General features: G+C 41.7%; 1 protein-coding gene across 2 annotated transcripts in view; it reads left to right on the top strand.

Moving 5' to 3' along the window:
* Positions 1-23,043, top strand: part of IFFO2 (intermediate filament family orphan 2) — a 37,722-nt gene extending 14,679 nt beyond the window's left edge. The window contains exons 2-9 of one of the 2 annotated variants that reach the window (XM_080564252.1): positions 11,138-11,198; positions 11,498-11,593; positions 13,809-13,949; positions 15,707-15,849; positions 18,496-18,616; positions 20,947-21,036; positions 21,702-21,832; positions 22,627-23,043. In XM_080564252.1, coding sequence (XP_080420378.1) covers positions 11,138-11,198; positions 11,498-11,593; positions 13,809-13,949; positions 15,707-15,849; positions 18,496-18,616; positions 20,947-21,036; positions 21,702-21,832; positions 22,627-22,732 — 889 coding nt within the window. In that variant the 3' untranslated portion in view covers positions 22,733-23,043. The remainder of the gene's footprint in view (positions 1-11,137; positions 11,199-11,497; positions 11,594-13,808; positions 13,950-15,706; positions 15,850-18,495; positions 18,617-20,946; positions 21,037-21,701; positions 21,833-22,626) is intronic. The other variant, XM_080564253.1, reaches the window with a different exon arrangement.
* Positions 23,044-26,645: the final 3,602 nt, after the last annotated feature.

Here is a 26,645-nt window from a genome sequence, read left to right as displayed (position 1 = left end):
CAGTAGACCGCAGTTCTACAAGTTTTTCACATTAACACTTGTACCAGGCTTTCTCTGCGTGTTGACTCAAAGAATCTGAGATGCTGAATAGTCTATGCAGTAATTGCGAGGCGATTTAAAAGCATTGGTTGGGCTACTGTTTCCTGCCCTGCTATTGTAGGGTTAGGAAAAAACAACTATTTCAAGATGTCGAACTTCTGCTTCTCATTTGCTCCGAGATGCCTGGCTGTACCTGTCTACATGAGACCCGAATAATGAAATTTAACACCCCCCTTGCCACCCTGTAGCAGGGTAGGTAAACATAAAGCGGTTACTCAGGAGGAGCACAGGATAATGGGTAGCTTTTTTATTTTTGTAGGAAGTGTAAAAAAAAAAAAAACATATATATATAAAAGAAACAATCAGTACTTCTTCAGGCTTGTAGTCTCCATTCTGTTTTTTGTCTTTCACTTGAGTTTTATGGCATCTGTCACTGTATTTTGGAAATATTGTCTTTGAAGAGAATGGTCATTAGTCAGGAATAATGAGTTTACTCAGCTGAATTTCACAGTGAGTTTATTAGTATGCATGTGCCAAAATGTTAGGACCAAGCACCTGAATGTCTGCCATACTAACTACCATAAAATCGTATCTTGTTCATGGGTGGAGTTGTAAAATAAATTTCTGTACATGATCGGTTGTCTTTAATGCTTGACGTTTGTAATACTTGTGTTTGTTAGAGATTTCCTTACATGGGAATTCAGGGCTTGATAATTAACTTGTAGCTAGCAGCGGTATACAGTCATGTAATCCTGTGCTTTTCAGATTACCTGTTTCAAAATGAGTCAAAGTAATTACTTTATCTGCAGTTATGACAACAGTTTCACAGGAATGCAGTGCTCTTGCTGCGGCTGTTTCATAAGCCGTGCTTACGGTTGTCTTCTGCAGGCCCGGGAGTACGCAGAGCTGTTCTGCGGGCTGGGGGTTTGCCACGTGGCGTGGAGAAAGGAGCGTGTGGCTGCGTCTTCTGGAACAGCTTGATCGGATGAAACTGACTGTCACAAGCACGGCTAGGGGCTGAGAGTGAGCCTGGAGCCCTAAAAAGGGGCCTAGAGATGGCTTTGGTCTGTGTAGAATTGCGTTTCTTTCGGAGCTTGGTCTTTCCTCTTCGTTTTATAACTGTGCTTGTCAGTGGTTGCTGGCCCAGCGAGCGCTCTTTGGCACCGCGAGACCTCTTGGAGGGAAATAAAATAAATAAATAACTAAATAAATAGCAGTGTCGGAAGGAGCTGAAACAGCCTTGAAAAGATGATGCAGTCCTCCGATATGGTGAAATCAGGATGTGTCTGTCTTCCTAAATTTCCTCTTTATTGCTAATAGAAATATATATATATACATAGAGGAAAAATAAGCGGATATACCTACAAAATGGGGGAAATGCCTTACGCTTGACTGATACAAGAGGAAGAGAACCGAGAACTTGAGCGTTGTCCCAGAAAGACTGATGTAGTAGCTACCTAGGCTGCAGTAAAATCTTCACAAATATGTCTTTTTTTCTTTTCTGCCCAGTTGAGCTAAAAAAGAAACCCAACGTGTAGTGCTCTGATTCTCATCCTTCCGAAAGTGTCTGCTGTGTTGATCCACGTCATATGGGCATTTTGGTATAAATCTGGTCAGATGTTTCGCAGATTGACCTGATCATGTTTATTATGCCATGTGCAGGCTGCATCAAATTCCTGGGATCAGAGCTGACTTGTCAAGCAAACTAACAGTCTGTCCGACTTGCACTCTCGCACCGAAGTGCTGCTGCAGGTATCCTGGAGGCGCGGAGATGTGGCCCTGGAAGTCCTGCTCACCAGGGGGTCTGCGGACTCGGTGTAGACACGGAGTGCCCTGTTGGGGTAGGGAATAGTAGCTACCTACCCTAACGACAGAGAAGCCTGCTGGAAGTCGATATCCTAGCTAATTTAATGGTTCTGCAGCTCACGTTTCTGATATGTTTCTGATAGCTGTCAGGCTGTCTAAGGACTGATCTTAGTAGCTGAAAATTTTAAGTTAACCGTAAATTTTGTCTTTTTCAGTGGGGAGCAGCTTAGAAGTAGGCTTTCAAGTGGTTCGTCTTCTGCATAGTGTATTTTCCCCCTTGCATCTTCTTATGTCTTTGCCTAATCTGGGGCTATTGGTATTGTTTTTTCCAATTGTTTCATCCTTACCTTGTGCTCTTGGCTTCTTTTCCTTTTTTATACAGAGGAAATGCTTATGCCCTTGCCCACCCCCCTAGGAAAGCTAGCTCACAAGCTGAGCTTGTAGGCCTTGCATTTTCCTGAATTGTTTTTCTCACAAGGCTCTTTTGTTCGAAACTGAACTGGGCTAGCTTCAGTTACCGCAAAGCTTACTGGAAAATGGAAGGCAGGAAGAGTCCCCACGTTCTCATGTTACTGCACAAATCCCTCTCCCCTTCCTGGGGGTCTGTTATACCAGTGAAAAAAACGCATTTCAGCTGTCAAGAACTGCAATAGAGCCACACTGCAGAATTACTTGCTCATGCTTAAGACTGGTATATTTGATCAGGGGTTATAAACACTGTCAAGAAGATTTTGACAGGGGTGAAAAATGAATTTAAGCTGCTGATGCCAAGTAGAAAACAGCAAGTGCTGATCCTGCCTGGAACCCCTTGCTGCAGACTGTCTGTGCCCACTCCTCTGCGCAAAGTAAATACAGCTCGATCTGTTCTTCGTTGTGTTTGTGCAGGTCGGTGAGGCACGGATTTGTAGAGCTGTTTGCCGCCCTGGCAAACATAAGAGGAGGATACGGAAAGCAGTGTTTAGTTTACCTGATATAACAGTTAACATATCATGAATTACATCGTGAGCCTTGTTCCAAGAGCTTGCAATCTGCTGGTATCTTATCAGCCAGAGCAGTTTATGACTGACCAGAAATCTCTTTCTGCAGGCTGCAGGAAATGGTTGTGTGCCTATGGTCAGCACACCAGTTAAAGGTGTGGAGAACCCTAGTGATAAATGTGGTTCTAATTATACTCGGATTCTAGCATGTGGATACTTCATAAATAAATACTGAATACACAGAGGCCTTTTGTGGTTTTGCTTCGTGAAGTGTGAAAACTCGGTTCCTCCAGAGCAGTTGCAATTGCCACATGCCTGGTATGAACTGGAGTAGCAGAACAGCTATGCAGAAATGTAAAGATGCTGTAAGATCGCATGGAAAAAAAAATTACCTAATCAGGTTCATTCTGGGAGGGTGTAATCCTGGCCATTGTTGATAGGTGTGGTTGGGAACACTTCTCAGAGGCTTAATGCGTTAGTCAATATTTAAAATCACTTGCAGCTGCAGAATAGGCAGGTCTATGATACAGAGGTTTGGGTTATGTTGTCATGGGTATGATCTTCCTCTTGAGGAGGATTTGAAATGGCTTTTGAGAAGCGAAGAATGGGCAGTACCTGGGGAAGGAGGAAGTTCTACAGAATTTTCCTCTCCAATGAAAGTGACTTGTCTACTTCTAGAAGTTCTGGACTCTCTCCTATGGAAGGGGTTAGCAGCTAGGATGCTGATTAGATTACAAACGCAAGGGAAAACAAGACTTCTCTGCATGACACTTGTCCAATTCAGAATTCAAACACCTTTGAGAGTGAGTCAAAGAGTCTGGCTTGGCTTAAAGAGAAAGCTGGGCAGCAGTGAGCTAGATACCCTTACCTGTTTTATGCTATTTCTTCATCCATGTACAGTGGGAAAAAAAGTTCATAATTTCTTTTGAGGAAGAAGCATTTCAAGTACATTTGCTATTAAGTGATGTAGAAATAAACTACCAACATTAGTGGCCTTGGACGCATTGGTAAATGGCAGACCTTCAAGGATTATTTTTTTCCTTTAGGGAGTTTTTTTGCACAGCATAGTGCAAATAGTGCAAAATAGTGCAAATACCTTTGTAAGGACAGGAGATCTCTATAGGTGCTTTCTCTGTCAGGCAGTTGTGAAATATTGTGAAAACAACTGACAGCAGCCTCACATGCTGTATTAGACCTATTTCGAATAAGTATCTTGTGTCTGTGTTGATGGGCTTCTGTGTTTGAGGCTGGGTGCAGGTATCAAAAGATACCTTAGATTGAAAACTGCTCTTTCAGTTCAGTGTTTGCAAGAATATGCCACGCAGAAGCGTGTGTCTTGTAGCTATGTAGCTTAAAATGTATTTAATGTTGGTATGAAGATGGCACGATTACACGTAGATCCTCCTAATGTAGTAAAAGCGCCATTATTTGCTCTCTGAAGGAATGCAGGCACGGCTGTTGCTTCTGCTTGAAGTTGTTAAACCCTTTTGACGTTATGCATGGCTTAATGAACTTACAGATGATATTTATTGTGGTTCCATTAAAAGTCTTGATCATCATTCCAGGTGAGTGTAATCAGAAGGTATAATTATGCAGTGTTTTCCTGTAGAGTAAGTTCTTTCAGTAATTCCCTTCACAAGAAATTGCTGTTGTTCAAAGACCTGCATGCTGTTTTAAGTAGAGCATGAGTCTCGAACAGAGCTTTGATATTAACCTTTTCTTTGTAGTGAACCCCCTGAGTTTTAGCAGCATGAAGGGCCTGAGTTCTGCTACACGGTGAATTTACCTGTACAATCTAGACCATTGCTACAGGTTCGAGGATACCAGCTTCCCCCCTTACTCTGATGTTTGGGAAATGTGATGCTGCAGTGACAGACTCCTAGCAAGGAGACTCTGAGACTTGTGTGAAGCGGATGCTTTCCTGCTGATTGCAAGCAACAGATGACTTCATTCCAGTGCTGCTGTTGTTTTAGAGCCAGGCTTTAATGGAATCAAGACATTCACATTAAATTAATACGTTTTACATGGAGCCCATCAACTAACATTTAATTTGCTTCAATAAGAAGTCAGGGCATGTGGGATCAAAATGGCCCGTGCTTGGGATAATTTAGGAGAATGCCTGTCTTACAGTACCTTACAAATGCACATGTAATCGAGGTAACGTTTGTTAGTAAGCTAATTGTTCAATGCCACCTTGCACCTAGTTTAGTGCAAAACTGAGAGTGGATGGAAAAATGAACTCTTAAGCCAGGATTCTAAAAGCAGAGAGAGTGGCGCATTGTTGGCTAGCTTTTTTTCCCTTAAAAAAGAAGATAGAAGAAAGCGTTGTGGAAGTTTGTTTTTTTTTTTTTTAATGAAATCCATCTTGGATGGTTCAGGTTTTCTGAGCTAATGAGAGCATGTAGATGACTATCTGTATTTACAATCCAAGTCTGCTTTCTAGAATGAGGAATGGTTCCATGAGATTATAAATGCGGGTTCTGCTCTTGATTGAGAAACACCATTTGATATCTGGCGCATGGGTAAACAGAGACTGACGCTGCAGCAGGGTTTTAGTATCGTAAAGTTTGTTTGCATCTGTTCAGAAAGTCTTGAATACGATGCTTTCCTCTCCCAAGGTACCACAGTGTGTTCCTCTTAAGCGGTGTGCCCTGCCCAGATTTCTGCCTCTGGCCATTTACAGGATTAGGCTGTGGATCCTTTTGTGTAAGCGTCATAAGTTTGTACTTCTGAGGGGCCGTTAAGTCGATTCAGATGAAATCAGAGTATAATAAGCAGAGTTACAAACTGTAATGTTGATAGTTATTATCTAGGTGCTGGAGAGGGGATTAATGGGCATGTTCCTACAGCCACGCAACGAGAGGCAGCACGTAACTTCTGTGAGTAATCTGGGATGATTACATTGGTTAGGCTTGTGTGTGTGAAGTGTTAAATCTCGTGCCAGCACTGGTGAGCCGTGCAGCACGCCTTGCCATTTGGAGTTCCCATAAACAGCGTATGGGCGTCAGAAAGATCTGAAAGCACAAAGGAACAAGCGGTGCTGCCACAAAGGAAAGCGAGCACAGAGACGTGTCTCTAAGCGGTGACGGCAGCACCAGGGGTGTAATTACTCGGTCCTGCAATGGGATGGGTGTTTTCTCCATTTCCTTGCAGGTGTGGTGCATCAGAGAATGCATCTTAGGTGCTTCATATCTTAGGGATGAATAAGGCAGGGTGCATCTCATGCCAAAAATGGAATTGTGGTGTTTTAGCATGCAAGAGAACACAATGATGTTTTTCCCTGAGATGGCACGGTGAGTTCATAGAATCACAGAACCACAGAGTGGTTTGGGTTGGAAGGGACCTTAAAGATCACTTAGTTGCAACCCCCTGCCATGGGCAGGGAGACCTCACGCTACATCAGGTTGCTGAAAGCCCCGTCCAGCATGGCCTTGGGCATTTCCAGGGATGGGGCAGCATTCATAGTCACCAATAAGTTTTATCTTCATCAACATATTCATCAGTATGGTTGTCTTCAGGAATCATGTATTTTCATGAGCATTTTATGGCTGTTGTTCAAATACACCCTTTTGTTCCTGGTGTGGACTTAAGCATTCGAGCAATTTGGTCTTCCTTTCCGTGGCTGCTTTCCTCCCTGCGAACTGATGGGAAGGTGCTCCCTCACAAACAAAGCAGAGTTAAAAGCTTCAAAGTCTATACCTGAGAGAATGGCAGGGGACCATTCATGTTCTTAGACCACTGTAAATGTTTTTTCCTGGTCTTTTTTTTTTTTGTTAGGCTTCCTTAAGGAAGGATATTTTCAATGAAGGAAATAGCGCAGTTGATACCATCAGGCATAATTAACTATCAGCTAGTCTATTCGTGCCTTTCTGCCTTGAGCAAAAACGTATCTGAAGTTGTAGGTTTATATCTGTCATACTTTGCGAGTGTGTTGTCTAAATTATATTGTACTTGCATCTAAAAATCCTGTATTTTTGAAAGAAAATTACTGAACTGCTTTCGGAAAGGCAAATTTCTCAAAAACTTTCTGTCCTAAAGAGGTTTTGTGAATCTACTCCAACGGGGAATTCTCTTCACCAGTGTGTATTATGAAATTTGATTTGGTGATACTGGGAGAGAAGAAGGGACAAAGTTTGTGTTCACTGATGCAGGTATTCAGGAGTGGGATAGCGTCTTGAAGTTGGTTTTGTCAAGAGAGCCTGCTCAGTTTAAATCTGTGAACACTAGGATTGGAAAGTGTTAGAGAAGCTTTTAGGGGATATTCGTGTTCTTGAGATGTCTCCATCTGCCGTCTTCTGTTTAGCAGAAAGCGTTAGTATTGGTGAAACTCATAGCTGCCCTTCCAATTCCCGGGGAAACACAACTTTTTGGTGTGACTCAGATTTACAAGAATAAGGCTTTAAGCAACCTTAAGCGTAGCTGACTATTCACGTGTACTGTTTGTCTAATATCCCCGTAACGTAGCTTTTCCCTTTAAAGAGAGCAAACATCCTTTGTTCTCCTCTAAGCTATGAAAGACGCTTACTCTTAATCACAGGACTGCAGAAGTAGTTTGGGGCCCGAAGCTGCGGTGACTGAATGCCGCTGGAATGTAATATGTCACATCTGGTAAGAGGGGAAAAGGTCCGTGACGGCTCAAATGCAGACTAGCCCTTTTTTGGGGGTGGGTGGGTGATGGTTATGACTAAAACATCCTTGTAGGTGGGGAAGACGGAGAAAAGCTTGATTAGACTTGAAATTCGTATTTCTGTTTTCTCTTTCCTTTTAGAAGGAACCGAGAATAAAACAGAACAGAGAAGCTCTGAAGTCCGGTAGATCTGGATGGTGATGTTTACATTTCAGGGTCAGAAAAAATATTTTGGACGCAGCTGGAAATCATAGCAATTGATGCGTCTGAGCCAAGAAATAAGTGTATGTGAGACAAGCAAGAGCAGCTGTCTATTTGATATCCTGCTGCAAATATATAAGACTGATGGTCTTTAGCCTGTAGCATGCGCAGCCATTTTCTTTTGGGCATTGTAGTCCTCCTTATTCCTGTCACTGCTTCTCCTGTGGCTTTCCAGTGGAGCAGTTGCCTGTCCGTCTGTCCTTGACCTGCTCTCCCTTCAGGTGAAGGGAGCACCAGGCTTCGAGCCCTTCGTGGACATCCTAGGCTGCACACCTAATGCCAGCACTGCTGCTTTTTGCTGAGAATCAGAGGGCACCCGCAGCCTGCTGGGATTAAGCCTTGTGGAAGACCACATCTGCTTTAAAACAGTGACGGAGGAAGGTGATGTTGATTAGCATAGAATACTGGGAGAATAACTCAGAGCATGTTGAGTATTAAAAGACGTCAGCGCCATAGTTAGCATCTTCTCGGCAGCCTGCTGACTGACTACTTACTGGAGCATTTGTTGGAGCGTGTAGTAGCAGCAGCTGCCAAGGTCCCTTTTAAAGTCCTGTGTGTTACAGCAAGTAGAGAATGATCATATGAATGAGCAATCTTTTTATTGTCTCACTTGCTTGGAAGTTTAAATAGAGAATTAATCTCCTGTCCCATTGTCACCCTCTGCTTTCCCAGCCTTCTTCCTGTCTTCACTGCAGAGTCTGCTGAGGTTTAAGTGTGAGGAGAAAGTAAGGCTGACGTTTTCAGCTGTTAAATGATGTAAGTCAGCTCTGGTGGGTGGGAAAAATGTGTTCTGAGGTTTACAATGTGATATTAATGATTAGCAGGACCCTTATTATCAGTCCAGCATGAATTCTTTTCTTCTGCCAGGCGTGAACTTTTTGGTTAAAAATGACCCGATTGTTCCTATAATTGAGAGAAACAGAACCCAGAGCAAAGTTGGGGGCTGGGGTGTTGTGGTGTGTGTAAAGAAGGCAGCCTTTTCCTCTCTGAGTCTGGCAGAAGGGAATTAGGGCTGTAAATCACTGTTCTGTGAAACGCACTTTAACTGGCACAAAGAAGAAGAAATGGAACTACTGGAATTCTTGCAGGATGAGGAAGGTTAGTCTGAGCAGACTTTGAGATGCGTAATTTTGGCAGCTGCCCAGAACGGCTGAACTGCTAGGGAGGAATGCTAATCCTTTTTGCTAGCTTTTTGGCGTAGTCAGTAAAAATACGCAAATAGGTCTTCCAAAAATACATCCCTCTCTGCAGAACGCACGGTGTACTGTAGGAATGCAAATAATACAGCAGGATAACCTGAATGCAGCTGGTATTCCTGATTTCAGCAGCTAAAGCCTTGAGAAGCAGCAGCATATCAGTTCTTGCAATGTCTGCTTTGCCTTGCATCCACAAATGACAGCCTGCTGGCAGGAAGACCAGAAGGAATGATTAAAGCCATGCAACACTCCTTCTGTAACAGAAGGAGGTTATCTTACAGATTGCGAACCTAATTGACTACTTTAATTAATTTCACCTTCTTGACTTTAATATTAAATCTGAAAAGCAAAGTTACTATTTTTACGGGAACGTACATGTAATTAGTAGTCAAAAAAACAAATAGGTTATGGAAATACAAGCTAAAACATTTGATGACAAATGCAAATTTCAGCCTAAATATTTTACTCTGCTTGGCAGCAAATCCTTGCCGGTAGAAATATGCACAAGTCTTGCTGCATAAATCAAACTTTGGTTGTACACTGGAGGGCTCACGCTGTTTTGCTGGCTATTCCTGCAGCACAATAGCAGGAAGGAGCGGATGTAGCCAGCATGTCATCTTGGCGCTGCGCTCCACGGTGCTACTGCATTGAGATGTAACCCGTTCAGGTGCCTCTGCTGGTGCCTGAAGACAGCAAAGTGCAACGCCACCACGGCTGCCTGCAGCCCGTACTGCTGAGGCGGTCCTCCCCGGCTTCCATTTCAGATGGGATTAGACTTCCGAGGCAGAGATGTATTGAGTAGTGTGACGTTTATGTATGCAGCTACCTCCGTGGGAATATCCTGCAATCTAGCTGTCACCAGGTTTCTCTGTGAATTTGTAAATATGCTGAAATGATGTGTTGTGGCAGATTTAACCTTGCAGCCTAGCATTTTCGAGAATGATTTAATAGTTTTTTGGTCCCATGGTTTGCCATTTTTGAGTTAAGGTACATAAAAAAAAAAAACCCTGGAAGTAGCAACAGAAATAATTATGATGGTACTTAGGCATTATGCTCACAGGAGTGTTTTTAATTGTGTGGTATCCAATATTTACTGGATTATTGAAAGCAAATGTCTTGATGGCAGCTGTCAGCCCAAGTTTCCAGGTAGGCTTTCAGATCCCCGGGCTTTGCCAAGGGATTTGAGGAGTAGACACGTCTGAGCAGACGGTGTGACCTGCTCGTCAGGATGGCTTCCTGAACGGACGCTTCAAAAGGCTTCGCAGACTAAGTCATCAGGCCCTGGTTCCCCTCCGCTGCCAGTGCCAAAATCATGCTTCTGCTCAACTATAAAAAGGAACGGTGGCCTTCCTGAGAGAATGCCGAATTGCTTGGTGAAGTTACTGTTTGGGTTTTTGTTTCTTGGTTGTCTGGTGTGTTAAATGTTTCAGACAAACTTTTTCCAGGGGTATAATTCATATTGTTATAATAGACTGGGCAGGTCTCCTGTGGCACTACTATTTATTTCAACAAGTGGCATGCATTTTACTTTTTTTTTCCCCTGAGCTCAAACCATGTTCATATGTATGAATGTGTGTAGTCACATTTTCAAGAACTTCGTGTTTGAGTTAGCAAAACGCAGTATTTGACAATAAATACCTTTTGAAAGATTTTTGTGCTTGAAGAGAGGAACTGCCAGGTATTTCTGTACTTAATCCAATAATATGCTCAAACATAATGATGCTTGTAGTATAAGGTTTAGTCGTACAGTTTGTAACTGTGTAATTCCTTTCCTCGTACCCTCTCAGTACTGTGAGTGAGTGTATATAGATCCTGCATTCAAAGATACTTGTAGTGCTGGGAAATGGCTGAGGTGAGTAGGTTCCTGAGGATTTTGATGCAGAAGGCGTGCAAATGTTGAAATGGATTGGACTGAACGGGTAAATAGTGAGACTGTTGATTTGGGTAACTTAACTTCAAGTGCCTCCCATTGCACTGAAAAATTTCCCGATTTGCAACCAGATATTGCACAGAAGAGCAGGAAGGGCGCTGATCCCAGTGAGAGCTGATTTCACTTTAACTTTTTTATAGACTTATGTTCCTGGTTTGAGGGTGTACAAGTGAGGGGAACCATCTGCTTGATGTTTGAAATAACTGTCGTCATCCTACCGCTATCAGAAGACTTGTGATTTGGAAAAAATGTATTTTTCTTCATAGTTAACGCTCCATCTGCTGCAAATCTTCTCTTTCAGATGGGAAGAGGAACTGACAAGAAGAATGAGTCTGGAATCTATGGTGGAAACCTTGCGGGAGGTAAGTTTTGCGTAGTAGGTATTAAATGGTGTAGGCTTTCTCCACACCTATTATGCCACTAATCGTTGGAAAAGAAGTTGTCTTTCGGTTAAAAGCCCCTCTTCTAGTCACAGCAGCTGAATGCCTTGCTGTATGCTAGAGAACAGTGCTAATGTTTGGAAGCTGAAGCAGGAAGGTGCTGACTTTTCTGACGGAGCGAGATGAGGGGGCTGACGTGCCTTATCGGTCCTCCTGAGGTTAAGTGAGGAGGCGTATTTTGCCCTGTGGCCTCTTAGTTCTGTGTGTGCTTTCTCTTGCAGGAGGCACAGGAAGCGGAAGCTCTCCAGGAGGAGTTAAATGAAAAGATTGAGAGACTGAAAGCAGAACTTGTGGTCTTTAAGGGTCTGATGAGTGATGTAAGTATACTGGAGAGCAGAGTGGCCACCTCCCCACTGCCTTTGTGAAATGTGTGTGTCATGCAAATGGCTTCATTCATAAAAAAAAGTTACGGTCTTAGTGAGTGCTGCTTTGTAGTTAGTATTATGGCTGCCTTTACGATCTAATGCATCAGACAGATCACCCTTCCCCCTGCTTCCTGTCTGGTCTGTGTAGAGATGCATTAACTTGCTGCTTAGCCCATAACCTGGACTCTTCCCTCCCTCCCCCATTCTCCACTGCTGGCGATGCTGGCATTCAAATCTGCAGCCATGGGGAAAAAAGATAGAGAACTCAGAGGTTAGGGGAAAGGGTTCAGTCACCATGCAGCACGACGTACTTCCAACGAGAGGGATTTTGCTCTGAAACGTGCAGAGGAATAATGTCGAAAAGGAATGCTACGTGTGTGTTCCTACTCCCTTCATGAAAGCCCTGAAGAGGTTAACCCAGTATGGTTCAGGTATTTGGATTTTTTCCAGTGCTGTGTCAGCCTAAGTTTTGAGAGAAAAATTAAAAAAAAAAAAAAAATCTCAGGAATTTCCTCATGCCTTGTTTGATACTGACTTTCCTTCACAGCTGGGGGATGTTTTAGGCCATTACTGCGTAATTTTGTCTTGCATTTACATACTGATCCTGTACCCGTGCGGATATCTGGAAAGATAAACTAGGTGAACATTAAGTAAGGTGGCTTTCTCTGTAAGACTGAAGTAGTGTGCTGATGCCAGTTGTCTAATGAAGATGTCCTATTATGCATACTTATTCAGTAATTTTGTTTAGAACTGCTTCCTCCGGTCTTTACATAAGCTTGCAGAACCTGCTCCCTCATGTCAAACATATTCTCTCAGGGCCACTAGATCTGTTCATGTGAAATTCGGCAATTAGCTGTCTCTTCTTCTGATGTTTAATCAAGAATAGGTATGCTTGGTTAGAGGCAGTGTGAAAAGGAGAATCTCGTTAGGGCTGCATAGCTTATAACTTTCTCACTGAGGGAGAAATGTTCGGTGTGTGCAGAAGGGTGGCGGTGAATGCAGACATCTACTTGAGAGAAAGCATGCTGTGGGCTTTGCACATGCTGCAAGGTGGAAGAGAGCCTAAGGAAAGCAGCGAGAATACTTTTTTTGAATCCCACCGTGTAAATATTTAGAGCAGGGAAACACAAAACATTGGCATGTGCCTCCTACCTTCCCGTTGATAAGAATCACTGCTACTTATTCAGTTGATAATACTGTGTTTAGAGAGCGGCGTTGTTTATAGCCTCCTTTCCTTCAACCTGCTTGGAAAATAAAAGCCTCCCAAAGTTGTCCAGAGGAGGTTGACAGAAGCTGGAGAAGAACCCTGTCTAATATTTTAAAACAAAGAAAAGCAAAACCAAACTTTCTCGGTGGAAAGGGGATTTGGTATTTAGGAATGCTTTGCAAAGAGGTTTTCTGGTCTAGCTGTTGAAGTGGTGCTTTCCAACAGAGTGAGTTCTGTTTAGGCTGGACATCTATGCTTTTCACAGAATTATGTGCCTTCATGTGGCTGCAGGAGTACTTACTGTCTGAGTAGGAGTATCTCTTACAAATTATGTTTATAATGACTGCCCAGAGTGAAGCAGAACAAAACGCTTTTCATGTAGAATTTTTGCCAGGCTGCAAGTCAGGTTAATGCCAAACTGGATATTGTTTTCTGTGTCACAAGCTTTTGCGGATCTCTCTAGATCCGGTCTCGATGTTATGTTTCATGGTAGGTGTGAAGTTGTTGTGTTTTGGAAGCAACTGGATTGTGTTTTGAAAGCAACTTCTCCTTGCAGGCATAGTTTTTTCTGTCTGAGGCTGTGGGAGTATGGAGTACTCACCAGGTTTTAGACTTTTCTTTTCAACACATGCTCAGCAGGGTTTTATTTATCTCCTCCATTTTTAAAGCTATATTGACCCATAGAAAAGTTCACTTTCGCCATACATAGAAGTTGTTTTGGGGCGGGTATAGGTTTTTCTGTGGCAAATCACTGAGCTGAAATTTTACTGGAAATGGATATGAACATTAATTCTTAGCTGTCTAGTCTATTTAGACTGTCCATGTACTGCCTTTCCTGGAGAACAAGACGTGATATTGTTTAAGAATGGTATGCCCTGGGGTTAGAGAGATACTATGGGGTATCTCTGCTTTCCTGAACTGTATAATAATAGAAGATAATCACTGCTGTCCTTCCTGCAGCCCATGACAGACCTGGACACAAAGATTCAAGAAAAGGCCATGAAGGTGGACATGGACATCTGTCGGCGAATCGATATCACAGCCAAGCTGTGTGATGTAGCGCAGCAGCGCAACTCTGAAGACGTTTCCAAGATATTCCAGGTGATTAGGCTGTGAATTTTCCATAGGATAGGACAAGTAGTAACGGGTCAAGAGGGAGCAGTGTTGAGAAGTATGGTCCAGGTCACTTGCTTTTTTTTTCTTTTTTTTTTTTTTAATTTCTTTGTATAGATATGTTTTCTTCTCTCTTGGTGTTGGAGTGTAGCTCTCTTCTGCAGAAGCTGCTGTAGTATTACAAGCACAAAACTTAGAGAGTTTAAAAAAAATAAATATCAGGATCTCTAAGATACATTGTTAGTCTGATCCTACCCTGCAATGAATGCAAGGGGGGAAAAAGCATTCCAGGGCCTAGGTTTGTATAAATGGCTTCCTCTTCGTAAGTGAGAGGTGTTAAGCTTGCAGAACTGTCATCTGAATGTTCTTATTTCTGGCTCAAGCTCCACAGCCAGAAATAACGCTTCTGTGGTGGTGAGTTACGACTGCTTTGTGAGACCAGAAACTCTAGTTGCTTTCCTTGAGCTCCTTGGTGCTAGTAGGAAAAGTCATTTAATTTTCTCCTGAAGTAAGCAGTTACAGCTCTGTGTAGAGCAAACCTGTAACTCCCAATGCAGTTTGTCTTGTGTCATACTTGCACTATCAATGTGATTAACCCAGCTTCCTTCCACTTTGGTCGAAGTGTTGTGTTCAGTCTCTGAATAAGTCCAATGCTTTTTTCTCTGTATAGTGCCATACAGTGTGCTAAATGCCATACCAAAACACTGTAAATAGGCTTGTGGTCTCCACTGGCTGTGCGTTTTGGCTGTGGCGAAGCTGCCTAAATGTTTGGAGGCTTTTTTCAAAAAGCCAGAAAGATCCAAATCTCCTGTCTGGAGACAATTTTTCTAGCACATTGAGCCACTGCTTTGTGCCAGTGGTTCCTTCTTGTCTCTGAGTAGAATTGCTCTGTCTTTCTGCTCAAAGGTAACTGCAAAGTGCGCTTTTGGTCAAGCATGCAGTGGTTAAAATGATCAGCAGGCAAGGAGAACAATACCAATACCAATAAGGGACGGCTCACATACCAGTTAGAGGAAAAGCTACAGTAGGCTGGGAGCAGACTGTGCGTTTGTGACTCTGGTACCATCTGTAAACTGCTGTGAATATCTTACGTTAACAATCCTCAGCTGAAGAAATGATCCTCTGTGCCCTGTGCAGGGCTGTCCCTTGAATTCTCTGCACATCTGCAGATTTCATTTCCTTTGAGGTCGTCCAGGAATTTTCATGGTTCAGTTAATCCTTCTTCTCACTCTGAAGACTAGCGGTCTGGCTCTGCTTATGGGGTGGGAGTGACCCTGAAATAAAGACTATCCAAAAAGGTTTCTTGTCTGTTCTTCATGGTTGTTCAGCATGGGAGCAACAGCCTGTGGTGGTGGCAGGAGAGGGAGAGTTCTGTCATTGCTCTCAAGCCTGCTGCCTGGGCGCTCCTGCCAGCTTATGCTTTTACCCTGTATCATTCTAACCTCTGCATGTTCTCTGGTAGGTTGTAGACTGTTGTTAGTGAACAGACAGATGTCTGTAGAGCGCTGGCAGCCTGCAGCTTGCTTTGCTCTTTGCCATTTTTGAACTGCTTTCTTGTGCTCTGTGTTCACCACTCACTAACGGATGCAATTCCTGTCTCGAATACGTGCTATCCCTGAATTGCCTGGGAGCTGATGAGCAGTTATATTCACCCAAATGTAATGCCTCTCCTTTTTTTCATTTCTGCCACTCATGGCGCAGCATCTCCAATGAGCCTTCAGTTACTACTCTTCTCTTCAATTAAGGTGGCTTCCAAGAAGAAAGAACGAAAACTTGCGTCTGACGACGACCTCTCTGAACAGGATGCAGACAATGGCAGGTTCTCTGACGATGAGGTCAGCTGCTCTTTGAACATCACGGATGAAATGAAGCGTATGTTTAATCAGCTGTGAGTATTGTGGAGAACGTGGGGAAAACTGTCTGAAATGCAGACAATCCCAGAACTCGAGTTGTTTCTGTAGGCTTTCAGAAACTTTTTTCTACCCCCCAATATTCTCTGTGAGTTGAGCCTGAACTGTCAGCATTGTTCGTACTCAAAAGTTTACTAGAAGTTCAAATAAAATTACCAGACTGATTTTTTTTTTTTATTCCTCCCTTAGGTAGGGAGAGCTATAGAGAATATAAAAATTAATAAGACTTGATGTTTATACATTGTTAGCTGCTAACTAGCAAAAGATGAAGCATTTAAAGAAAAAGGTACAAAACTTGAGTCTGTATTTGCTGTATGTTTGGCTAAATATTCATTTTTAGAGCTTTAGAAAGAATCTTGCTGCTTTTTGGGCTGGATGCAATTTGGCAATGTTGTAACTGTAAGCTCAATTCAAAACTCGTTTGAACTTCTCTGAGAAGTTCATGATTTTTTTCAATTCAGCTGCAGGCAAATGGCAGTGCTGGATGTGTCCAGAAGATCAGTTGTAGCAGTGGATGACAGTTTATAGATTCCAAGAAATGTCAGTGTTGTAAACCTTGCTGTAAGGTCTCTTCTCCTGGATTGGAAGAATCTCAATTTATTTTGCCTAAAGTTTTACCCAGAATGGGAGTGTTAGGAAGCTTGTGGCAGCCAAGAAGAGGCTCTCTGTGCCTTGCTGTTACGGAAAGCAATTAAGGAAGCTAGCTGGTGGTATGCCCTACTGTTCTCCTGTTTGAGAAATGATGAAGATGGCCACGGGCTAGTCAGAGTTCTGAGGGTCTCTGCCACTTTCTTTTGGCAAAGGGAGCCCCAGCCAGTGCCTTAGGTCTGATTTCTGTGGCATTTGAATGTGTCTCTCGTCTGCCAACTTCTGCAGTGACTGTGCTGGGAGAGGAAAGAATTCCCAGTGCTTTCCCGCACAACATAGGACAGTATTTAATGTGTAGGAGCATACGAGACGTTCTCTAAGGAGCACTAGATCCTGTTGTCAGCTGTTGCCAAACTCTGGTTTCAGGCCATTCGTCCCTTTTCCCTCTATTTCACATGTTTTGCCCAAATGATGTAGGTAATTCTTCATGTCAAGACTTCTGTTTTAGATGTCCTAGCACTTATTCAGGGTAATAAATGCAGATTTTTAACTTCTTCACTGTTAAAATTCAGTGTGACAGCACATATAGATCTTTTAGAAAAGCAAGAGACTGAAGTTTAGTCACTAGGTTGGTAATGTATTTAATTTTTAGTTTTGCTTTTAAACCTGTCCTGTCATACCTAGTTTTTATTGGTCCTTCTAGTGACATGCTTCTCTCTTGGTCTATTTGGCATGTAGTGCCGCAGGAATTTTATTGGTACGTTCAAATAGGGTTGATCTGGAACAATGTTTGTGGCTTATCGAAAAAAGCATGCTTCTAAATAATTCTGGGTTTTGGGTCTTTGTCATGTAGAAGGTAGTTATAAATAGCTGGCCTGGTGAACAGAAACCAGATGCAACTTGGATCTGTAGTGATGACCTTAACCTGTAAGCGTCAAGCAGTAAAAAGTCAAAATGCAGTCAGTGTTGAACAAAGTGTCTGAAAAAAGCAGCAGTCAGAACCCTGAGTCTGCACTCTGACAAGGCTAGTTCTTGCAAAAAGGAACTGATTTGAAGAAATTGAATTGCAAAAGGCAGAATCATATGTGTCCAAAATCTTTATCTTATTATTTTGTGAAGTTGTGTTTAGACAACTAGACTTACCTCTTTTGCCAAGCTCTTCAGCCTCCTAAAGATGATGTTGGACTCAGCTTCCTGACTGAGATGTTATCTGCTTAAAAGGAAATGAACTAAAGAAACAAAAATGCATCAGTCAGAAATTAGCAGACTACTGCTGCAAGCAACTTCAGATTTTTGTCAGACCTCCTTAACAAGGACAAGAAGCAGCTACTAGTGTTTCTTCAATCTGCCGTTCAAACCAAGAGGGACTTGAGTGCCTTCTGGAACTTTTTCCTTTATTGCACAACTAACTGTACTAAAGGAGCTTGACCAAATAACAGTGTTAAAGGTCACCTCTGCTACTGGTTCTTCTCAGTCTTAAGTGGCTTTAGTGGTATCTTTTGTTGTTCAATTCAATAATATGTACTTAACGTTCACTTGTGCATCGTTTTGGGGTTCAGCTTTTTCTTAGTTATTTTTCAAACTGATGTTTGTAAGTGCTGCAGTGAAAATCATTGGCTAAACTTCAGCATGAAAATCAGCAGGGAGTCTTCTAGTGGCTGTTTCCTGTGTAATTCCCCAAACTGTGGTCGGGTTCCTTTTTCCCATGTATAAAAAGAATAGATTAAAACGCTTCTGTGGTTTTTGCAAACAAGGGAAACTAACGAGCAGCACCATCTGGAGGACAGAACTAGCAACGGGGAATGCTAACAAGGATCTATCTCTCTTATTCTGCTTTGGAGTGGCAAAGAGCCCAGGAGTAAGGGACTTTCAGACAGTGGCAAAGCCTGTTTTTAAAATATTTCATGACTTTCAGCTGCTTTGTCTTCTCTATTCAGTTCTTGTAACTCCTTTTTTTCTTCTAGAACATTAAACGAGGGACTGAAGGGGTAGGGCTGGAGCTGTTTACCCTAATGCTTTTTCTGTTGCCTTAACAGTCGTGAGACATTTGATTTTGATGATGACTGTGATAGTTTAACGTGGGAGGAGAATGAGGAAACATTGCTTCTTTGGGAAGACTTCACAAACTGCAATCCTTCAATTGACCTCCAAGGAGAGGTGAGTTTGTTTGTTTCTTCTCAAATTGTTCTGTTAAACAATTGTATCCTTCAGCTGCTCTTTTAGCCCTTTGAGCCTTCAGATCTTTGACTGGTGATCTAGTCTGCTGTGAAAACTTGCTTTAATTTTAAAATCCTTTTAGTGCTTTCTCTCTGGTTGCTTTTCAGTCTGCAATGAGTTTATTTACCAACCTTAATTTCTTCTGCTTCTTCAAACTGAGTATTTAGAAATGGCAAGTGTCAAAAGATCTAAGGCATCTAGCTGTTGTAGGATCATCATGCACCCTGTCACCCTGAGCAGTGGGTTATCTAAAGCCCTATATCTTCCATAGAGCATCTTGCTTTCTCCGTAGATGATCATTCACACTTTAACTGTCAAAATGTCACACATGGTGTGCATGGTATTGCACCTCCTTTCGTGTGGGGAGAAAAATAAACTTAGCGTGGTCTGTGTGTGATCATAAAGTACATACAGCCTGTCGCAAACAAAGAAGCTGTGGCTGCAGGACTGCGTAAGGCCCTAGGGAACTTCTGAATCTTGTGCTTCCATCTTTCCAGTCAAAAGGAATCTCCTGATGCTGGTGGATAATAAACAGCTTGCTTTTAATCCTTAAGATCCCACACAAAGTAAGCTAATGGCTGCATGCTGCCTCATTCAGTGACTCCTGAGCCTTTTTAAGCAGGCCTAAAGAGAGATTGAAATGGCAAGGTCTGGCTTTGTGCAGGCAGTCTTAAATGTGATGCTATTATTGCATTACTGAGCAGCATGACAGCAGTAGGTAGGCAATAATCCTACCTTCTCCCATCATTGATACAGTATAAAGATGCTGAAGCAGCAGTCTCCTGAATATTGTCTTGTGTTGACTGCCAGGGGTGTGTTAATTTACATCTTCCCATTTGTGTATCATCTGGCATACCCTGAAACTGCGAAGATTATTTAAAAGTGCTAGGACTGCAGAAAGCAGCATACTTAGCTGTATGTCATCTTTTGAGCAGGGAGAGTGGCAGAATGATAATGTGCAGCCATGTGCTGGAATTAGTGACAGATTTATTTGCATATACCCGTGTGTGCACGTTTAAGTACAGCTATCAGAGGAATATTGCCGAACACAGACCTTCCATGCAAAAACTCTAAAGGTTTTAAGAAGCTTAAATCCTTCTAAATGAAAATTATACAAGGAAAGGGTAGATTTGTCTTGTAGATGGAGATTCAGAATAAAGACGGCTCCGTCTGTGCCTGGTCTTTAACATAGTCCTTTACATGCCTGAATCTTCCTTCCGCTGGCTTTATTCCTTTCAAGTTCTTACGTGGTGCTGTAGCCACCTTCTTTTATGACCTTTCTCCTTGAAGCGGTTCTGCATATAAAAGGATAAGTGGAATGATTCTTGTAACTATAGGCTGGTTAGCCTGACGTTGATCCCAGGTATGATCCTGATAGAGCTGCTACAGTTGTGGTCAAAGATTGGTAACAAAACAAATGCTCATCGGTGCAGTTGTGATAAATTGATGCTTTTTGTTTTTTGTTTTGAAAAAGGGAGGTAGGTAATAACCTGAAAGAGAATAGTGACATTGTTAAACTGGAAAACAGTCTTCTAGTCTCTTTGTGGCAGCATGAAATAATGCTGTATGTTTTGTAGCCTGGACTGTACTGTGAATCCAAAGTAACGATGACAAGGGAGTTGTTGTCTGTCAGGATGCTTCCCTTGGGATGCAGCGTGTTCTTAAGTGCAGTATTTTCCTTGTAAGTGTGTTGGAGTGAGCTTAATTTATCTAGCATTTAAGTAAAGAATTTTAATAGGCATGTAGAGTATGTGTGTGAGATGATGGAGTAAATGCATGTAGAGTATATGTGTGAGATGATGGAAATGGAAAGGTCTGGAGAGTAATAGTATGTAATCAGAAAATAAGAATTCCAGTACAATGCTTTAAGTGGTTGATGGTCAATGCAATGAAAAAAAATCAAGTTGCATGCCTGGAGAGCAGCAATTACAATCTAATTTAAGCATGATCAGACTGAAAGGTTCAGTAATTGCAGCTTTTTGGTTCTTTGGCATGTATCAGGTATTCGTTTAACTGCTGGAGTCTTGATCTATAGGTTCCTTGATCAGAGAAAATGTCTTCCCTCATATGCCAGTTTTAAGAAGCAGTGTATCCCTTGTCTGCATAACCATGCACTTAAAAACAAAAAACAAACAAAAAAACCCACCTTTGCATGAAAGAGCATAAGAACTTGGATTTCTGAGTGAGGCTAAATGAGAAAAATCTGTATGCTGCCACTGAATTCCATGTTAGTTTCTTGACAATTCTTTGTGTCTCGATTTGCTCTGCAGGAAGAAAACCTGGGAAACTTGATCCATGAAACAGAGTCTTTCTTTAAAACAAGAGACAAGGAATACCAAGAAACAATAGGGCAGATAGAGGTAAGGAAGTGATTCATGACAAAATAAATAATTACTAATGAATAAAAACATGTGAGGTATTCTGGTCCAGGAGGCTTTTATGCGTGTGTACACGTGCACAAATGGGAAAGGTGGAATGTGTATCTATATCAAAAAGGCAAAGGTATTTTTCTTAGACACATCCTTGGAATTTTTTTCTAAATACTGTTCTCTGTACAGCACTAGTGTTAACCAAGCATAAATCTAACTGATGCAGAGGAACAAAGAGAATAAATGTGCGCTGTTTTTTCCCCTTTTTGTCTTGCATCCCCACCATCACACTGGGAAATGTTTCACAGGAAATGGCCTCAGAGGTTGCCAGACACAACAGCTGTAGCTTCTCACAGTCTTTGCCTTGTCTAGAATATGTTTTCACTAATTACTGCATGTTGACAAACATGATGCCAAGCAGCAAAAAAAGAATGTAAGAGCTGTTTAAAAACAGTGTTGCCCTCTGATTAAAATACACTTCGTAAGCTGATGAATACACTTGTAGCACACGACACTCTGATGTTAAGGGTATGCCGTGCAGGCATTCTGGATTAGCTCTGGACAGCTTTATTATCCCCACCAGTGAGTAAAGTTGAGTGAGGCTGGGAGAAGCTGCTAGCAACCCACCTTAGGCTGATCGCTTTCTTTTCTTACAGCTGGAATTGGCCACTGCCAAGAGTGACATGAACCGCCACCTTCATGAATATATGGAAATGTGTAGTATGAAAAGGGGCCTGGATGTACAAATGGAAACCTGTCGTAGGCTTATCAAAGGTTCAGCTGACAGGTAGTAAGATATTACCACGCTGCCTGGGGTGTCCTTCAAGAATTTATTTTGCTCTTGTTTCCTGTCAAGGTGTTTAAAAGCAATAGCATAATTATGTCCTAAAGCTTTGTCCTTCAGATAATCTCGTCTTGTTCAGGTACAAATGCCAGTCTTCAGTAGATCCCTGCAGCAGTGTATGATTTTCTATGCTCAGTAACAGTTTAAGGATTCAGCAGCTATTGTCACCGGTAGTACTGGCAGTATAAATGGAGTCATCTCTTCTCTATTTGTGATGGATGGTTGTTCTTAATGTCATAGATCTAGAACTCTTTAAAAAGACTAAAAAAAAAAAGTCTTGACTAGACTTGTATGAAGAACATGTTTTTTCATCTTGTGTGTGGAACCCATGCTTTTTATACTATGAGGGATTTTTTGTGCATCTTGCTCACCCACAGTACCCATCCTGGCTTTAAAAAAAGAAAAAGAAAAATTTTTGAGTTTTCAAGAGTGTATGTACCGTAGATGATCAAGGTTTCTGTAGGAGGATATTTGTTGGACTTAATTTCCGTTTCCCCGTCTGTAAAGATAGGACAGCCTTTGTATAGGAGATGGTGTGTGGGGGGGGGTGGCAGCATGCAGGGTGTTGAAGCTTACTATTGATATTTGCTGCAAAACAGATAAGTTAAGAATACCCTTTATTACTATTAAAATGTTTTAGGGAGTGTCAGTGACTATTTCCTTTAAAGGTCTTATTTTTTCTTGTCTGTCAATGGTATTTTTTTTTTTGTCTAAACCTTTCTCTGTATTTTCTACAGAAATTCTCCATCTCCCAGCTCTGTAGCCAGCAGCGACTCAGGAAACACAGATGAAATTCAGGACGAGTTGGACAGAGAGGCGGATGTGGAGCCCATGGTCAGCTGATACGTAGTTGGAGCATTCCAGTGAAAGGGAAGATGCAAGCAAAGATTAAAAAACAACAGACACTGATGGGGGGAGAAAAAAAAAATAGACTTGTAAGCCCCTGCACAGGGCTTCTAATGACTCATTCCTACACGCATCCCTATCCCACCCAAGGATTGGTGCTGTCAATTTCTATCGTTACACAATTCACAAATGCAGAGTCCTGTAAGAAAACGTGTTTTAATTGTGCCTTTGCCCCAAGCTGAGCCACTTTGAGCTCCAGTGGAATATAAATAGCAGGTGTTTTTATATTATATATATATATATATATATATATATATTAAAAGATATATCTGGTAGCAGCAGAGAATGGTGCTGCAAAGGCTCTGATATTTCAATAAGCTTATGGTTTTATTGATCTGCTGCACTGATTGGCAAAAGGAACACTGGCAAACTGAGTAGTAAACCTGAGATGATTACGGTATAATTACCAATGGCTGGCATAAAAAAAAAAAGAATGCCTCCAAATTGATCTGTAAACATTTAAAAATAATACTGGGTTTAGAGGCAGCTTTTAGGATTAAGCAGTCATACAATATTGAAAGGAATTTCTTCATTCCACCTTTCTGGGTGAAGAAGACTTTGAGACTCGTACAAGCTTTCTTCCAGACTCCAGAATCTGAAGAAGCTGGTCTCAGCTCGGTGGCAAAGCAGGTGGATGAGGGAGAGCTCGGTGGGATGGGACTATCACTGATAAACTACTATGCAAAAAACAAAAGCGCGCCTTATTTGTATGGAATGTTTGGTCCCTGCTGGGCTGTAGTTATCTCTTGGGGAAAGGAAAGCTCAAAACACGTTTGCACAAGTTACCTGTAGAGCTTCTTTTGAGGAGTACATTGTCTTGTTACAATGCCTTTGTTTCCAGTGATTGGATGAAGAGGGGAATCAGCCCTTCAGTTCCCAAGTTGTTTTGTGTTTTCTTTTTTTCAGGATGTTTTTTTAAACCACAGTGTTTGCAGATTTTACTTTGCTGACAGGGAGATAACTCCATTTTATGCTGCTTTCATGATGTTTAGAGTGGGCTAGCATCAGGATAAACTGACATGCTGTGCTATAGATTTGGGCTTGAGACATGACATTGAGAGAGTTCCAGACCACCCTTCTTCAGCAAAGCCGAACGTTAGAAAATAATCGTTTTTAGGGCGTAGTAAAATGAATCCCAAACTACTGCAGCCCTAGAACTAGGGAAGAACAGCCGTGTGCTTTCTCTGTGAGAAAGTGAGAAGACCTAGGCTTTATCAATCTGTCTATATTTTTAAACAGGAGAAGGCAGTGTCAAAAGTCTGATTGGTACTTGAGGAAACTCTCTGGTGTCATCAAGCTGTTCGTGGTTATTAGTAGGATTTGTAGCATCTCAGCCAGGTAAAAACAGGGTATAAACCTAAGCCAATACTTTTTTTGTTTGTATTTTAGAGCAAGATTGCAAGTGCAGTTAATACTGCCTATAGGGTAACTGTGTAGTTAACTAGCAGTTGCAAGACTTGAGGAGTAAATACCAATTGTATTTTTTAACCTGCCAGAAAACTTAGTACTGCTCCTACGTAACAGTTTCTAGGACTGGACAGGGGAATATCAGATTTAAGCATCCTCTCAGTGTTAGGTAAAGCTAGAGAGGCAAATCTTTTATCTTCCTGAGCATTGTTTCCAAGCCTCTCTTATTTATCGATCTGAATCAGCAGGGCTGCATTGTAAACAAATAGCCAGTATAGATCAGTACTGCTTTCTTCCAAAAAGATCACGAGTGTTTCAGCAAATGGCGCATTCCTGGGCAGAAAATCTCTCTCCATCTTGCACAGCTATGCAGAGGGGCAGGACCTCGGAGGGTTTCTGCTCACGCCGTAACTGCGGGTACAGTAGTATCTTTTCAGTTTGGGTTTTGTTCGTTTCTGCATGGAGTTTCATCGCTGTTTAGATCAGTCTCCCGCTAGGATGTGATGGTGCTTTTAGGCCATGTGAATTAAATGGGCCCTCAGTCTTTCAGTGAGGAGAATTACTGGGATGATCCATTTGGATTCATAATTTGAGCATCAGCGGCGTCTGTCCAAGGTTTTTCTTGTCATTCCCTTACTGATTGAAATACTCAGTGCAGTTATTCATAGAGTAGTTAGCAACTTCTTGGTTCTTGTGGTGTTAGTTAGGGGCTTTTTCAAAGCCTGTAGATAACTTTTCTCTGAAAAAGAAACCTTATTCCAAAGTGCTCATTCCTGTTATCTCTTAGGTGGCCAAAGTGGTAAGTGTCACGTTCGCTAGGGCTGCAAGTTTTGGGGTGGGAGGGTGGGGGCAAGAAATGCCAGATGTGATATTTTTGTGAGGGGGCTGGGACTGCATGTTTTCAATAAAGTACTCTTAAGGTTTCCAAGCCTGTATGAAGCTGCTAAATATGTAGTTTCTCACGAGGCTGAGAAACCATGAAACCATCTGCCAAAGCTGAATGTCTGCAATGCTTTAGTGACTTTGGTGGAGGCATTGTTAAGCAATCTACTTGCACAGTGAGTCAGCCTTGTTGGAGGCTGTCGTTTGGCTGTCCTCAAATTATGAAATGCTCTTTGGTACTGGAGAAACTGAGCAATTTAAATGACTGTCCGGCTTAGCTGCTGTTTTTTATAACTTTTTTTTTTTTTAAACTCAGTGACCTAGTAGGAAAAAGGCTGAGTGTTCTTGAAATGAAGCTAGTAGCTGGCATGTTGAGTTGGGAAAGGATATCCTCAGTTTGACAGTGGGGAGCCAGAGGAAGCTGAAGTTTAGCTGTTGAAACAAGCTATCTGTAACCTACAGTTTATCTCATAGCCATAATTATGAGGAGCGCCTGTAATAGGGTTGCATTTGTTGGTAAGTGTAAGGGATGTGGGTCTATAGTAGACAGGGTAGAAATAATGTGTATGATGGTGATGTATGTGTATGATGGTAAATTACCATGGTTCTTGGTGTCTTTCTTATAACCATATGTAATCCATTTTTAAAAAAAGAAAAGGTGTTTTCATACTTGGGGTTGGGGTTTTATTTTCATCTAGGCTGTATGGGACTTGGTGGATCAACCTTTTGGGAGTTATTAGGGTTGGTCTTTGATAGTTTCCCTAGGAGGTCTTGGTTGGTTTAATTTCAAGCGATGCTGCTGATTTAGCTGACAGTGGTCCTGTTCTGTTTGCGTTTAACCACTCTGTAGCAACCAGATCAAAAGCTTGCCAGAAAAAAATTGTGAAAATGCTGGAAATGAATTTGATGACCTCTTTTTTTTCCTTTGTAAAGCTGTAAATACTTTATTTTTGTTTTCTATTCTTAATGCGGTGTCATATTGACACTTTTTTAGACTTATAATCAGAAAATCCTCCTCATTTTTTCTCATTTTTTAAAAGGGGATTTCAAGGAAGCAAATTTTTTTGCTTGTTAGCAGTGTAATAATAGATCAAATTCCTAAAATGGGTTTGTACAAAAAATGTTTTCAGTAAACAATGGCAGTTGCTTTTGTGGATGCATGTTGTTCAAAAATGTCCAAAGAATAATGTGGTACAAACACTTTTTTCAAAAATGTAGTGATTATCATATTAGTTCAGACAACACAAAAACAAAAGTATTTAAAAAAAAAAAGTAGGTGGGGTGTAATGAAATCCAACTAAACTAAATGTGTAATCTATTTATAAGAAACACAGTATATATTCTATTTTTATTAGAGGTTTTTAAAGTGCAAACAGAATTCTGTTAGCAAATGCAATTATTCCCTGGTAAGGTATCTTTGGCTTTGATGGGACTCCCAAAATCTCAAACTGTTCCAGGTAACTGTGCAGAAACGATGTAATGGGTACGGCTGTCGTGCACTCGCCCGTTGTGTCCTTGGAGCAAGAGGTGGTGGCAGTGGGGAACAGGCCAACAGCTTTTC

This window comes from Anser brachyrhynchus (assembly GCF_964034855.1).
Source record: "Anser brachyrhynchus genome assembly, chromosome: 21".
Lineage (NCBI taxonomy): Eukaryota > Metazoa > Chordata > Aves > Anseriformes > Anatidae > Anser > Anser brachyrhynchus.
The sequence above is the reverse complement of the archived record's forward strand: the minus strand, read 5'-3'. Positions and strand labels throughout refer to the sequence as shown.